The 15,673-nt window shown below is 39.6% G+C and overlaps 1 protein-coding gene across 6 annotated transcripts in view; it reads right to left on the minus strand.

The window, feature by feature from the left end:
• The window catches only part of fsip1 (fibrous sheath interacting protein 1), a 58,206-nt gene that overhangs the window by 34,402 nt on the left and 8,131 nt on the right, over nt 1-15,673 (minus strand). For all 6 annotated transcript variants that reach the window (XM_066673441.1, XM_066673440.1, XM_066673443.1 and 3 more), the window contains exon 9: nt 6,488-6,649. In XM_066673441.1, the coding sequence (XP_066529538.1) occupies nt 6,488-6,649 (162 nt within the window). The remainder of the gene's footprint in view (nt 1-6,487; nt 6,650-15,673) is intronic.

The following is a 15,673-nucleotide window of genomic DNA, read 5'->3' on the forward strand; positions in this document are numbered from 1 at the left end:
TGTTCGCGATAACAATATTTTTGCAGATATAACAAAACACTGAAAAACTGTTATTAATTTCAAGAACACACAATTTCAACAAAATAAATTTATTTAAATTAATATAATTTAATATAAAATGTATTATTTATATTAAATGGTTTATTAAATTATATTATACTACAAAGGTGAGTTTAAATTCAGAAGCAACAAAATATCCAAACATTTGCATTTTTTTTAAACAACAGTAAATTAACAAGATTCAGATATTTTAAGAAAAATTATGTAGCATTGTGTGCTTGGGTTAGAGTTCATAGGGTGTTTTTTATTTTCCTTGTCCTCAACTGGGTGCTACAGCTTGAGGTGGTGAAACAGATTAGTTGTCCTCCCCCTTCAGTTTTTACAAGCTTCTTTCATTTCTGACATATTACCATGGTTATTGTACATACAATATTTTGTAACCAAATCAATTCCACATGAAGTGCCCCTTTTTTAGAACAAATTCCTCCACCTGAGAGCCATTTTTTCCACCGTACTTGTCAAATGAGTTGCATGTAACAAATCAGAATATCACTCTTATCACAATATATATTGATTTTTTTAAATCATTTTAAAATTTATATGGATATCATCACAATGATATGAGGGGCGGCACAGTGGCGCAGCAGGCATATCCGGGTGACTGACTGTAAGGAGTTTGGTGTGTTCTCCCCGTGTCTGCGTGGGAGGAATCCTGCGGTTCAAAAACAAACGTTGGTAAGTGAATTGGTGACTCGGACGATTGTCCATAGGTGTGAGTATGTGTACTTAGCCACTGGAATATATCACATTGCCATGCCGGTCCCAAAGCCCGGATAAATAGGGAGGGTTGCATCAGGAAGGGCATCCAGCATAAAACTGTGCCAGACTGACGCAATCCACAGCAGACAAGAGTGACATGTGTGTCACAAACCCTTTATAAGGTCTGGAAAAGTCCTTACACAGCTTAATCTTTCACTTTAAATCACAATGTCTCTAAGTGACATTTACTGAACATCCTGAATGACAGTTTGTAAATCTCTGTGTGTGTGTGTGTGTGTGTGTGTGTGTGTGTGTGTGTGTGTGTGTGTGTGACCTGACCGTGTGCTTGGTGAATACATAGAGACCGTAGAAATGCTTATTATAAAAGCATATTTCATTTTGTGATGTTTATACTATAGTGGAAATTTAAAAAAGCAAACAAAAAAGTGTTCCTTATAGTTTCGTTGGTCTGTTTTATATTTCCAATAATTTGTCTTTATGATTAAATAAATCTGGGCTCTGACCCATCCAGGGTGTGTTCTTGCCTTTCACCCAATGATTCCGGGTAGGCTCCAGACCCGCCATGACCCTGAACTTGATAAGTGGTTACAGATAAAGAATGAATGAATGAATGAATTAATTAATTAATCTGGTTAAATGGGTTTTATTGTGTCAATGAGGAGCTTTATTTATAAGGTGCTCTATGATGGCATACGTCCCTCCAGCCTAAACTTGGGGCTAAGCATAGTGACTTAAGTCTCAAGTGCAGCTGCGCCATAATATCTCATTCTATTGGCAATGCTTTTCTAAGCACATAATACAAGCTGAGCATTCTCATCTGAAAAGCTGGGTGGGCAATGGGTGCAACTCGACTCACTTATTAGAAGAACTGTTCACCACATTTGGACCTAAAATGTGTCATAAGTACTCTGTGATTTCACAATCAAGAGTTATAAAACTAAATTTGGAGTGTGCCTCTGAAAAATGTGAATTTGAGACTGTACAGCTGTAACATGTCAAACTACTCTTGCAAGAATTGAGACGCCCTCATTTTAGGCATAATAGAGGGACAGGACTGAGTGGTACAGGCCAGTGGTGAAATGGGACTGACCCAAAATCAAAGGGGCAGCACGGTGGCTCTGCAGGTAGTGTCCCTGTTACCCAGCTTCAGAGCCCTGGGGTCATGGTTTCAATCCTCACCCTGGGTCACAGGCTTTGAGGAATTTGTTGTGTTCTTCCTGTGTCTTTGTGGGTCTACCTCCAAATGTTCCGCGTTCCTTCAACAGTACAAATCAAATTTGGTAGGCACATTAGCCTTGGGAAACTGCTCATTATTGTAAGTGTGTGGTTATCCCAGCCACTGGAATTGCAGGTGCCAGTGCACTCATGGTACCAGTGGTAAACCTGGATTAATAGGAGGGTTGTGTCAGGAAGGGCATATGCCAAGTTGAACATGCAGATGACAACCCCAGTGGGAGAACCCCAAAATTGCAGAATAATCCAAGAAAATCAAACAAAGGGATGGTAGAATTAGTAAAACATTCTGGTAGCATTTTCCTGCTATGGACAGATAAACAACAAATTTTCACTCAAACCTTTCGCAAGGTTAAGTGAGGTGCACCAGCAGGACTGTGTTCATGTGCTGACCATATGGTTTGTGGACAATTCTCCAACCTTTCTTCTGAAATCAAGGGTATCAGTAGGTAGTTTGTTCTCCAATTGCTGCTGCAGCAGCCTCTATTCTTCGCTATTTATAAGGGGTGTCTGCAAAGCTTTGGACATATGGTGTAAATTAAAACTGGAGTTTGTCCACAAAGTCTCCAGTCTTTCTACTGGATGTGACCTTTTGGAAAACTGACTTCAAGCCCAGTTAAACTCTTTGGTCCTAGGCCTGAGAAACCTTAGCTGAGCCCTTTACAAGGGGATGGAAACATGGGCTCCAGACTTGCACATGTGTCTGACGACATATGGAGGGGTGAGGATCTGAGAGAAAACCTAAGGAAGATTAGTGAGCAAGTGTTTCAAATGTTCCTGTTGCTGACAGACCTGAAACAAATTGAACGAGCCCTTCCAACAGCGATTCTGTCATAGATCCTGGAAGTGCTGTGCAATGATAGAATAAACCAGCAATGCTCTTCTGGCCTGAGGAAGAGACGGCTTGCTTTTGCCAATCAGTAAAACGGTGAAATGTGCAACTTGGGGTTTCACAGGGCTCAGGTCCAGCAGGCAATGTGCAGGACGATACAGAGGTGAGCTGTCGTGAGCTGCACGTGAGCAAACGGACAAGCTTTTCCAAATGGTTTTCATCAAACGTATTTGCAGATGTAGAATTCAGTAGCCTGGGCTACTATTTTCAGTGAAATACAGTGTGCTATACAGAAGAATAGGCATTCCTTAAACGCTATGCCATTGCTACCTTGCAAAGTAGGGACCAACATTTCTTCTAAAATGAAAGATATTCATTGAGTGTGTATCCCTACTTTCCTGCAGCAACACCCTCTACTCTTACACCAATCAATTATGATCACCTTCTTCTTACACTTGCAATCTATTCTCTCCACTCCACTGACCAGACAAGAGCACTTTGTAGTTCTACAGTTACAGACTGTAGTCCATCGGTTGCTCTGCATACTTTTTTGCTCCCTTTCACCCTGTTCTTCAATGGTTAAGAACCTCCACGGAGCATATATGATTGGGCGGTGTATCATTTTCAGTGTTTCAGTGGTGCTGTGTTAGTATGTGTTGTGCCGGTACGAGTGGATCAGACACAGCAGGACTGCTTGAGTTTTTCAACAGTGTCCCCTCACTCTCCAATCTGATAGATATGTCTAACTCATAGATGTAAAGTCAGAGGCAGTAGCTCATCCGTTGCTGCACAGAGCGTGTTGGTCCTCTAGTCCTTCATCAGTGGACACAGGGTGCAGTCAGCTGGATATTTCTGGTTGGTGGACTATTCTCATTGCAACAGTGACACTGAGGGGGTTAAAAACTCGAGCAGCACTGCTGTGTCTGATCCCCTCATATCAGTGCAACTCACACTAACACTGCCTCTTCAGTGTAATTGCAGTGCAGAGAATGATCCACCACCCGAATCATGGTCCTGGCCATTGAAGAACTGGGTGCAAGGGCCTAAATAAAGTATGCAGAGCAACGGGTGGACTACAGTCTGTAAGTATAGAACTACAAAGTGCTCCTGTGTGGTCAGTGGAGCTGAGAGAATGGACCGTAAAGTTGATCAGTGGTGAGAGACTGTTGTTCCTTCACTCCTCCGCCCCCCAATTGTCTGCCTGTTGAGGGGTTTGAACCAGCAACTGTCCATTCCCAAGTCCGCCTAACTGACCTTTAGGCCATGGCTGCCCCTTAGGAACAGTTTTAACTTGTGGAAAAGAGATGTAATGCATTTAAATGTCCTTCCATACTTTTTTCCACAAGTGAAACACAGCAAACTAATTCAGAGAACACATGTAGATATAATGTCTGTAGATGCAGGAAAATGTGGTTTTGGTTGCGGGCCAGAACAAAGAAGTATGTGGACTGAGATGGGAGATGGTTTTGAAAGCCCCTTCCCACCCTTCATCTGCGAACAGAACAACATATAACAATTCTACAGTGCAGTACATCATTGCAATATTTTGACTCAAAACATCGGCATCATTCTAAAGATTTCACTTAATTTATTGGAGTAAAAGGCCATTGATGAATGCCTTTGAGACAAAATACACTCTCACTGATATTCTTTGGAATCGCCCATTCTAACCATGAAGTGAAATTACAGAGTGCTGTACTCCCAGTGGCTGAAATTTCAGGCCATGCCTCAATCCCAGGTGGAAAGTCATGAAGAGAAATAATCAGAATCAGGTCCCAAGACAGATCTCAATATTTCATCAGTCATGACGTTTCCTGTCCCTCAGCAGAGTCTCAATAGAAAACAAAGGCCAGGACAGAGCCATCTGGCCCTTTTGACTTTTAGCCCTGACCTAGCCCTTCATGACTTTCAGTTACAACACAGGGCTCTGATTTAGGCCTAGAGATATACTTTGAAATTATAAGGACTTCCTCATTTCCAAGTTTTATAGCAAATGTGAGGACATAAAAACTACAACACAAGCTGTATTTATACAGAGAACACAACAATGACAAACAAATGTAGCCTCTAAGTAGCTCTCATTTTCCTCCCATGCAACTTTCCACACTTCAAAACTTTTAGTTTACCACACATTTTGGTTTAACTCTCTTCAGAATTGTCTCACCTCTGACCGCTTATTTCCAAACATTCTGTGAAGACCAAAGAATGTCAGGATGCTTTTGCGAGTGTTATAGCACTGTTATGTAACCCCTCAGGTTTTTGAGCGCACCTAGGACTTTAAAATCAGAAGCATATGCCTACGATCCTGGCTTAAATGGCCTTTTGGGAGATCAGTCTGAAACTAATCAATCTGGAATCGTCCTCTATATTCCATGCAGCTTGCTTAAATAAATCCAAAGGCAAATATGAATCTGACTTTTACTATTTTACTTAACATAGTGTGTAAAAGTAATTAGCCCATGCCTTGAACAGACAACTGGTAAGAGACTCATTCCAGATGCTGTCTAACATATTTGTGCATAAGAATGTACTCTGATATAAAAGGAATATGTCTATCTTCAATAACAGACTCACGAGTATTTGGGTAACAGTGTACTACACTAACAGTGTAAGGAAAATATTTCACACTTAAAGTCGCAGTATACTAGGGCTGTGCCATATTGTATCATTCCCAATAATATCGTCATCATTTTTAAAACGATAAAAAAATATCAATATTGTGATAATAGTGATCATATGACTTGTTTACGTAATAATGTCACACAGTTACTCATAATCAGCATAGCAACTATTCTGTATTTGTTTTGTTACACACTACATTTTCTTAACTTTGGCTGTGTGGTCGATTTATGTGCTACATTGTTTTTTATACAAAACCAGAATCTTAGTAAACTACTGTTGTTATCAAATTAAGCAAACATTTACTGATTTTTTTTTTGTCATTTCCTATGTATTTCCTATGTTAAATTTGTAGTAAAATAAAATTTTTAAAATAATAAACATTTAAAAATAAATCATTGTAAAAATACAAATACATTTATTTAATGTTAATACAACATTTATTTTGTTGCTATAGTGTGTTTTTGAAATTAATAATAGTATTTTTTGTGGGGTTTTTTCATATCGACATGAATATCATTATTGCCAAAATACCCTGAAACATTAGAGCTATATTGCCCACCCATACTGTCTACAATTCTGGCAGCTTAGCCCTCCCTTCTGTTCTACTTCAGACACTCCACCCATTTTTAACCATTGGTCCATTCACAGTGTAAATTATGTTTTTTTTTCACGTTTTGTTAATTAAAGAAAAAAAGAGAGCGGCCCATATAATTACACAAAGAACCACAGTGTGGTAGTGCAGCTATGAACATGCAATATGTATTAGACGGAAAATGTGACATAGCTCTGTTCCCCTTAAGAGAGCGTCAACACCCCAAATAAGGTTTGTACAGTAGAATGCAAAGAGATGCCAAGCTCCATTTTAAGATTTATTTAGGGAAACATTGACTTATCCTTGGGACACAAGGCTAGAACCAACTATGATGCCCACTGAGCTTTAATGGCTTTAGTAATGGGGCTAGTGGTAGGCATTTGGATCAGGTTAAATAAAGCATCTGAACTGAAGAGCATGGTGCGTACCTGGGTCAGGATGCGGTCAGGACAAGGGCTTTTCACAAAAAGGAATCTCTCTACAGGAAGTAGGAGCTGCAGTCTGGCATCGATATGAAGGAGCTGGTCAAGCTCATCTGGATGAGGCATGAAACCAGATGTGGCTGGTACAGTACCCAGGGAAATGTCTGTCTGCAAAGAACAATAGAAAAGGGTTGGAGCAGTGACTAAAAAGTAAAAAAGCAGCAATGAGCCCTAAGCTGCTACTCTCTCAAAAATAATGATATGGTAGAAGTACATTATTTGTCACTAAAGGTACAAACAGTGTAAATGTATATTTAAAAGTAAAACAAAGATTTTAATCTCCAGCTGTGTTCCCTAAAGGTACATTACATTCTCTTCTCCAAAAGGAGAGGTCCTACAGATGCAATAGGTTGTATGACATCAACACAATTTTAAAATCTTCACTTTTAATAGAATAAGGAACAGTTATAGTCCCTAATTAAAGTACAGGATATGTACTCTTGAGGGTACCACCACAGTGTCAATTTTTTGACAGTATATATTCCAGATGCAAAGAAACTTTTGAATGTCAGCTTAAGGGGGAGGTACTACAGTCTGTGGAACAGATGTATAGTTATTGAAAAAGCTTGTGCAAAAAGGCACTCCTGGATATGATATTTTTTGTTCATTTTGTTAATTTAATCCAGCTGTGCTGTTTTTTGAAAGGTCTCAGAGCTTATTTGACTATATAGGCCTTTACCTAAGTTAAGTGTAGACAATTCCAGAGGGTAATAATTCCTTCATCTACTGGATCCTGATCAGGGATATGGTGGATCCAGAGCCTACCCGGAATAACTGGGTGCAAGAAAGAAACACACCATGGGCATGGCACTAGTCCATCTCCGGGTATGTAATAAATATGGCTATTCAAAACCTCCAAGTGTGTTTATACACAACGCCCTTTAAAGAAACACTAGGTTGTATTCCTACCTTAAAATTAAAGCTTAAAAAGTACTGAGATGCTTCACTGACCTGTAATATGCAGAGTAGAGTCATTACTACTCTGGGCTCAGCATTGCAGAAACTGCACTATGTAATTTGTAGCAGAAGGTAGGGTTGTTTATGCAGATATGCTTACATTTCTATATAAAGGTCTGACTAATAAATCATAAAAAAAGTAAATAAAAAAAGTGTGTGTCTCCCTGCGAAGGACTGGCGCCCCCTGTAGGGTGTGTTCCCTCCTTGCACCCAGTGATTCTGGGTAGGCTCTGAACCCACCACCTCCCTGAACTGAATGAGCATTTACACACTATGAAAGAATGAGTGAAAGAACGTAATGTAGGTCATTAATTCACAGCCTTGTTTATTACATTGAGTAACCCACTCACTTTCTAGGTTTCTGGCTCTAAAGGTGACACTCACATTTTAATCAATAACCACAGTCTATAATTATTCTGAGGATGATTCCTCACCATTGGCTAGCTCTCCAGTCTGTTTGTGTGTTCAAAACCAGTGTTTACATAGCCCCTGTGTCTGTAAATGGGTAAAAAATACAAAGGGTCTCGGTCCGGTATGCTAGGTTTTTCTTTCTCTCTCTCTCTCTCTGCTCACAGCAGAAACAAATGGCATCTGCAGGTTTTTTAGAACACAAAGAGACCTCCAAATATTGAAAAGCATGAACAGAGATGAGAATATTGGTCTATTCCTGTTCCAGACGTGGGTAATATTATTAATTATTTAGAGTCCAATCCACCTACCAACTTCTGCTTTTGGACAGAGAGCCTCTGAACATAAACAAACAGGAGAACAGGATTTACCCACAGTTGTAAACATTGCCTTTAATAACTCCAAAGATTTAGCCTACTTATGTGTAATCATAAAGATAAACAGTTAAACTGTGCAGGTGTACATATCAGAAAGACAGTTAGTCTGATGTGTTCAGTTAATTAATGGACAGACGAGATGACTTTTTGTAAAATGTCTTATGATAAATTATCATAACAACTTACAATACATTTCTGTGTTTGAGCGTCCAGTAAATCACTGTATGATTGAGCCCAGCTCAACTGGACACCGCAGTGAATGGTGTTTAAGCAAATGGTGTGTTTGCCTATTCTGATCTCAACCCTCCAAGCCCTTAAAACTTAAACTCTCGCACTGCTTTTGTTCTCATCCAACGTCATTAAACATCATCAAAATGCACACTTCATAGAAGGATTTAGTGATTAGGGAAAGAACTGGGCCAGGTGGAAAACTAGAGAGCAAAATTTGAATCCTGAACATTTTAGTTGATGTAGATGCATCAGAATTATTTAGTGCTTAGTTCTTAGCCATTCATGAGTGCATTTATCTGTGTGTTTTGGGTCGTTATCTGGTCAGAGGACCCATGACATCGGACTGAGACACAGCTTTCTGGCACTTGGCAGTACATTTCACTCCAGGATGCTCTGACAGACTTAAGATTCCATTGTGCCCTGCACAGATTCAAAGCACCCCATGCCAGACACAGCAAATAAGCCCCAAAATATAACCAACTCCACAGTTCACAGTAGGTATGGTGTTATTTCCACTGAAAGCTACAATTTTTCATGTGAACATAGGGCTGATGTGACTTGCCAAAAAAGCTCATTTTGTCTAATTGGCCAAAGAACATTCTCCCAGAAGCATTGTGGCTTGTTAATATGCATGTTAACAAATTCCAATCTGGCTTTTCTATGTTTTTCCTTCAACTGTAGAGTCCTTCTGGGTCTGACTGCATGGAACCTACTTTTGCTCAGAAAGCGACGGATGGTACAATCAGACACAGAAGTTGTCCTCGGTTCTTTGCACGGTTGTTCTTCTCAATCTGGGGTTAATCTTTTTAACTTAAGGACAGTGTGTTTTTTCCCTATTGGCTCCAACATATCTGTCCAAGCCATTGTAGAATATATTTGTAGAATAAGCAAAGGTTTATCTCTCTCTTTTTTTTTTTAAACTCACTTTGCTTTACTCTGTGACATACCAAGTGTATGCCACTATAAGTGAGAAAATTATATCACCTCCTAGGAGGATTAAAGCATAGTCTGTAAATCAGTAACAATAGTCATCCTACAATGTGCAACTATAAAAATCCCAGATATACAAGATTTTATGAGTGACAACAGGGGTGTTTGTCACTGAATAGCACTCGAATATGAGGCTCCAAATGAGTATCAAGTTGTTTTTTTTCAGATATTCATCTATATCCCAATCACATAAACAAAGGCCCATTGTTTATCTTCCACCTGGCAGAACACACTGACAAAAACCTTATTGCTGTGAACATTTCTCAAGCCAGCAGCTCCTAGTTAAAGCAAAGGTTCTCATTCCTGACTAACCTTCCCACCCTAGTTTCCAGATGAGCACATCTCCCAGTAGACGGAGGGCCTGGGAGGTAGGGCCGTATACAGTGAGGTCAGGGGCACTGTAGGATTGAGGTAATGGTTGTCATGCTTCCCACTAAAGCCTGGAGGGTCACTATATGTCCAAATCACTTTGTTCCTCCTTAATTACCGTGATCTCATTGAATGGCCTTATTAGAATATGGGAAATATGGGTGAATTTGTGGGCGAGACTGCCCATTTTAAAGGGTAATGTATTAGAATTTACAGCTTTTGTAGTAGCCCTGGGAAGGCTAATAAATGGTATATGAGTCAAGGTGACATAAATCTGAGATTAAATTAATATAAATGATTTGAGAATCCAAGAAATCTTTCCCTCAGCAGAACTATCTCACAAAATTACATTTTTTACAGCCTTAGCACATTCATTTGGGAATCTGAAACTTACCAATCCACACACTGTGAAAGAAGACCCAGTTAGAATTTGTGGTTTGTAAGAAAACATGGGATAAAATGAGCCGTTCTGATTTTGTGCTTTACGTTATGTGGAGTACAGGCACTTAGGTATTGTCCTGCCTCCTCATCCAAGTATCTCCAATCACAGAGCTGGACCCTTGTTTATGTGAGTGCATAAAAATTAGGCTAAAAGGAGCAAAACAAGCACAACGAGTGAGGAGAAATACATGTACTGAATTAATATGCTGAAAACGAGAACGGGATCAAGAGTCTTAACAGTTTACAAGCTGTAAAATAAAACAACCTAGTTATTTTTTGTGGTCTGCCCAAGTCTGAGAACATAGAAAGACAAAAGGAGCTGTTCTTTTGTGCTGCTTCTTATTTCAAGTCTAGAGACTTTAGAATAGCCCCTTAAGAGTGCAAAGGTTAACCCGATCAAAAATTGAAAGCAACTAAAACCAGCCTTTTCTCTTCACTCCTGACCTGTTGCGCTGAACTGAGCTGTGACTCATTCTCATTTAAAGGAACAAATGCTGAAACAGGCCGTTCTGAAAAGGGAGAGAACGCTGCTGTATTGTTTGGTCCAGAGCCTACCAGGAATCATTGGGTGCAAGGCAGGAATACACACTGGAGGGGGCGCCAGTCCTTCACTGGGCAAAAAACAAACAAACTGACACCTACAGACATGTTTTGAGTCGCTAATCCACCTACCAACGTGTGTTTTTGGACCGTGGGAGGAAACCGGAGCACCTGGAGGAAACCCACGGACACGGGGAGAACACACCAAACTCCTCACAGACTACAGTGACAGACTACAATTCATCTTTGCCCCATTTCACTTTTTTCTTCAATGATCAGGACCAGAGCAGGGATCATTTGGCTGGATCGTTCCAGCGCTGCATTGACATTGGTGTGGTGGTGTGTAATGTATTTTGTGATGGTATGAGTGGATCAGATACAGCAGGGCTGCTCGAGTTTTTAATAAAAACAAAAAAAAAACACCAATCGACAAAATATCTAGACAACTATGTCCTGTGGGAGGTGTCCTTTGTCCACTGATGAAGGACTAGAGGACACAAACTTGGCAGCAACAGATGCAACTACTGTCTCAAACTTTATATCTATAATGTGGACCAACAAGGTAGGTTTGTCTAACAGAGTGGACAACAAGTTGTCACTGCAGCACTGAAAGTTATCCACTAACCAAAGCACACCTGCTCTGTTGTTGTCCTGACTACTGAAGAACGGTGTAAAAGTGGGCAAACAACGTATGCAGAGCAACCGATGGACTACAGTCTGTATATTGGTTTAGAAGCTACATACCCAGCAAACAATAACTAAATATCTATGTCTCTCACAGAGAATGAAAACATGGATATTTTATCATGTTTTGATTTAGTTTATTGTTCCATTAGACCACTATTTCTGATGTGATATGACCTTATTCCCTAATATTTTTTGCCAGAATATTCTACTTTAATCTGTTGTTTTTTCCTGTTTGCCTTTTCCATGGCAACACAGCACTGGATTTAACTAAGATACAGGGCGCCGCCCACTGCTTCCGGAGCTGATCCGCTCCTATCTGCCTGAACACCCAAAAAAGAAGAATGATGTAATATCAAACATCTGGATGTTGTTGTGTTGAATATTAAGTAGCCCTTGGGTGCTGTATTATGACGTGTGGAAAATACACAGAAAGAAAGCCGAGACAAATGTTGAGATGGCCATTAAATGTTTTTCTTTTTGTTGTTGAGAACTTTAATGAGAGCCGCACTGAATATAATCAAAGTTCTGGCTTTTGTTTTGACTTGTTTTTCCTGGGAATCTATTAACAAATGGTATGACATAGTTTAATGGACATTAAACCAGATTCTTGTCAATACAATTCAGGCATGTTTACTAGCTCGTCATTTTACAGACATGCATCAACATCAGTTGATTACAAATTGTAGAATATGGATTTAATATTGAGAAAATGGGCTTTTACTATTTCCATTTTAATACAAATGTAGTTGATTAGCAAATTACTGATTCAAACCAAACATAACATTCTTGCTGCCTTGTATTTTGCACATTCCAAATAAATAAATAAATAAATAAATAAATAAATAAGGTTTTCATTATTTCCCCAAATAGCAAAAGATATTAAAAAAAAGGAGAGAGTGATATTTGTGGCAAAAAGCATGAAAAGTCAAATGTGAAACCCAGTCAGTTAATATGTGAATGTGTCAAACACTTCATCATGTTTAAGGCAATGATGTGTAAAGGAACATATCATACCCCATTTCCACAAGTTAATACAGTTCCCAATGATCCTAATAAATAGTCCGTGATATGCTTTTGTAGAAGTACCAAATGGGTCAAACACCATATCAAACATTCCTTCCCCTGTCTAAAGAGCTCTGTTCAGAACGACTTGTTTCAGTGTCTGTTCCCTTAAATGATAAGGAGTCACAGCTCAGTTCAGCATGAAAGCCCAGGAGTGAGGAGGGGCAGAAGCTCTGGTCTTTAACCATTTTCACTTTGTTTTCCTACTTCTCTGCTCACATTGTGGCCATGTTTAACCATTACATCCAATTCACTGTGCTGGTTGTTTTTGTTTTAATCAGTTTAACCCTGTCTTTGTGAGCTCACATAAAGGTGGGTCAGAGCTGTGATTGAACTCTCTGCACTTGACATAAGAAGCAGCACAAAATAAGAGCAGTTCCGTTTGTCTTCTGTTTTCATTTTTGTACCTCAGAACAAAACTATGCAAAAACTGTTGAAATTTGATTTGTTCATCACTTTAGAACCTGTTTAAAGACTATGAATCATCCCTGCATAAAGCAGCCTGAGGTCACAGAGAGAGAGAGTGGAACTTTTAAAAACAGGACTCAGGCCTAAAGATATCTCTGCAGCAGGTAAAAGTCACATTTTTATGCCTTGGGGAATTGATTCTGACGAGCTATAAAACACAGCAGAGGAGAACAGGAGGCGCCTGTGTTTGATTATGAGCTCATATCACAGCCTGCCAAGACCCTTCTGTGTCTGGTCACTCACATGTCACTGCTATGGGCCAAAAGACATCAAAAGTGTCTGCAGTGTGCACAACAACAGGGTCTCGCAATAACAGGAAGTCTTTTGGTCTGACCCTTCAGGTGGCCTCCCAGCATCTGTATTCCTCTCGGTTTGGTTGCCATGCATAATTGTAGACGAACGAGTAGCAAAGGGAAGAAGGACACTATAAATGTAGCAGCCAGATCCTTTGGCAGCACATTGTTGAGTGAGCGGATCTGGAGTAGGAGCGGGGGAAAAAAATATACTGAATACAGCAGTTAGGGTTTTTTTTTTTTACATTTATTCTATAAAAGAGCAATTCACATGAGATGAAGAATCAAACTGCCCTCAATGAACCAGTTTCTGCTCCATAGAGCGGGTCTACCACATGTTGGCAGCCATCCTTATAACAGAATTTGTTGCAGATTTATTAAAATTTAAAAAATTACATTATTATTTAAAAAAATCATTACATGACTTAAAAAATAATACATATAATACTTATATGCTTTCAACATTATTTTTTTCATCATGCCCTTCAGGGCTTCCATAAAGAGGTGTCAGTACAATTGTTACAAAGCTATTTTACTGCACTGAAAAATTATTATGAGCAACATTGTGCATAGTGCCAAATAGGTAAGTAAATCTTTGACTACTGTATAGTATGTTATGGCTCTCATAGAGTTTTAGTTATTCTCTGATAAAAGAAAATGTCTCAAAATAAGGATTCACAATTTAAAAACTGAAGGCTACTCTACCAAACATTCATTCCAAAGTGAATTAATGGGGAAAAAAGAAAAGGAAATACTTTGTAGACAGATAAGGCCTAGGCATCAAAGATTGAGTAAAGAATGTTAATTTAAACCCCATGATGGTCTGAGTGCCTTGCAGATCCTTGTAAAGCCCAGATAAAACATCTATATGAAGCATGCCGTGCTATATTTATGTGAACACTTTATGTGCACCAGGCAAAGTTTTAAAAGAAGAAACAAATGGTCAGTTACACAAAATGTTAAATTAAACATTTTGGCATGTTTAGGGTTTTTAAATATTAAAAATCATGACATAGAAGCTTTAAAATACATATCATTGGTAAACTTTATTCGAAGGCCTCACAGTACAACATGTTATTAATTAAATAATTCTTAATTCATTCATTGTCTGTAACCGCTTATCTAATTCAGGGTCGCGGTGGGTCCAGAGCCTGTGTTGCCCTGTGAGGGGCGCCAGTCCCTCACAGGGCAACACAGACACACACACATTCACTCACACCTACGGACACTTTTTGAGTCACCAATTCACCTACCAACGTGTGTTTTTTGGACTGTGGGAGGAAACCGGAGGAAACCCACCCGGACAACACACCAACTCCTCACAGACAGTCACCCGGAGTAGGAATCGAACCCACAACCTACAGGCCCCTGGAGCTGTGTGACACTACCTGCTGCGCCACCATGCCGCCCCATTCTTAATTCAATAATTTGATAATCATTTTCAAGTTCATTTTGATCATGTTTATAATCAGCATTTTGTAAATGGTCATCGTGGACCCCATAATCTGTCATTGGCCCTAGACAGGCAATTGCAAGTTATATGAATTGCCTTGTTCAAAGGCATTTCAGCCATGAATGTTGAGGGAGGAGAAAGTGCTGTTCTTTCACTCCACACACCTCTTTTTTTCCCTGCCGATTCAGAGGATCAAACTGGCAATGTTCTGTTCCCCAAATTTACTTGTCAGCCAACTTATTCCTCTATGGAGCTTTTGTATGGTTATAACATGAAGAGTCTGGTCAAACAACTTTCTGTCATTCCGGAAAATGTTAGTAATTAATATTTGTTAGTTTCTCTGCATTTAACCCAATAAGTGCAGTGAAACACACATTTACACACACACACACTAGTGAACACTAGGGGGCAGTAAGCACACAAGCCTGGAGCAGTGGGAGCAGTTGGGGGTTAGGTGCATTGCTCAAGGGCACTTCAGTCATGACCTGCCAGCTCTGGGACTCATTCATTCATTCATTATCTGTAACCGCTTATCCAATTCAGGGTCGCGGTGGGTCCAGAGCCTACCTAGAATCATTGGGCGCAAGGCGGGGAAATACACCCTGGAGGGGGTGCCAGTCCTTCACAGGGCAAGCTCTGGGACTCGAACCAGCAATTTTCTGGTTACAAGCCCAGCTCTCTAACAACTAGGCCACGGCTGCCCTGTAATTATATCACGTAATTGTAATCATAATGTTATTCTACTTATTTAATTTCTTTGTTGTTCTGTTATGTCATGGACATCGTTGAGGTGCATTTTACCCAATAAAGGTGTGGTAAATGAGGTAAATACTGATAGAAATCCAGGAAAATGACT

The sequence above is a fragment of the Hoplias malabaricus genome, chromosome 1 (assembly GCF_029633855.1).
Source record: "Hoplias malabaricus isolate fHopMal1 chromosome 1, fHopMal1.hap1, whole genome shotgun sequence".
In the NCBI taxonomy this organism is placed as follows: Eukaryota; Metazoa; Chordata; class Actinopteri; order Characiformes; family Erythrinidae; genus Hoplias; species Hoplias malabaricus.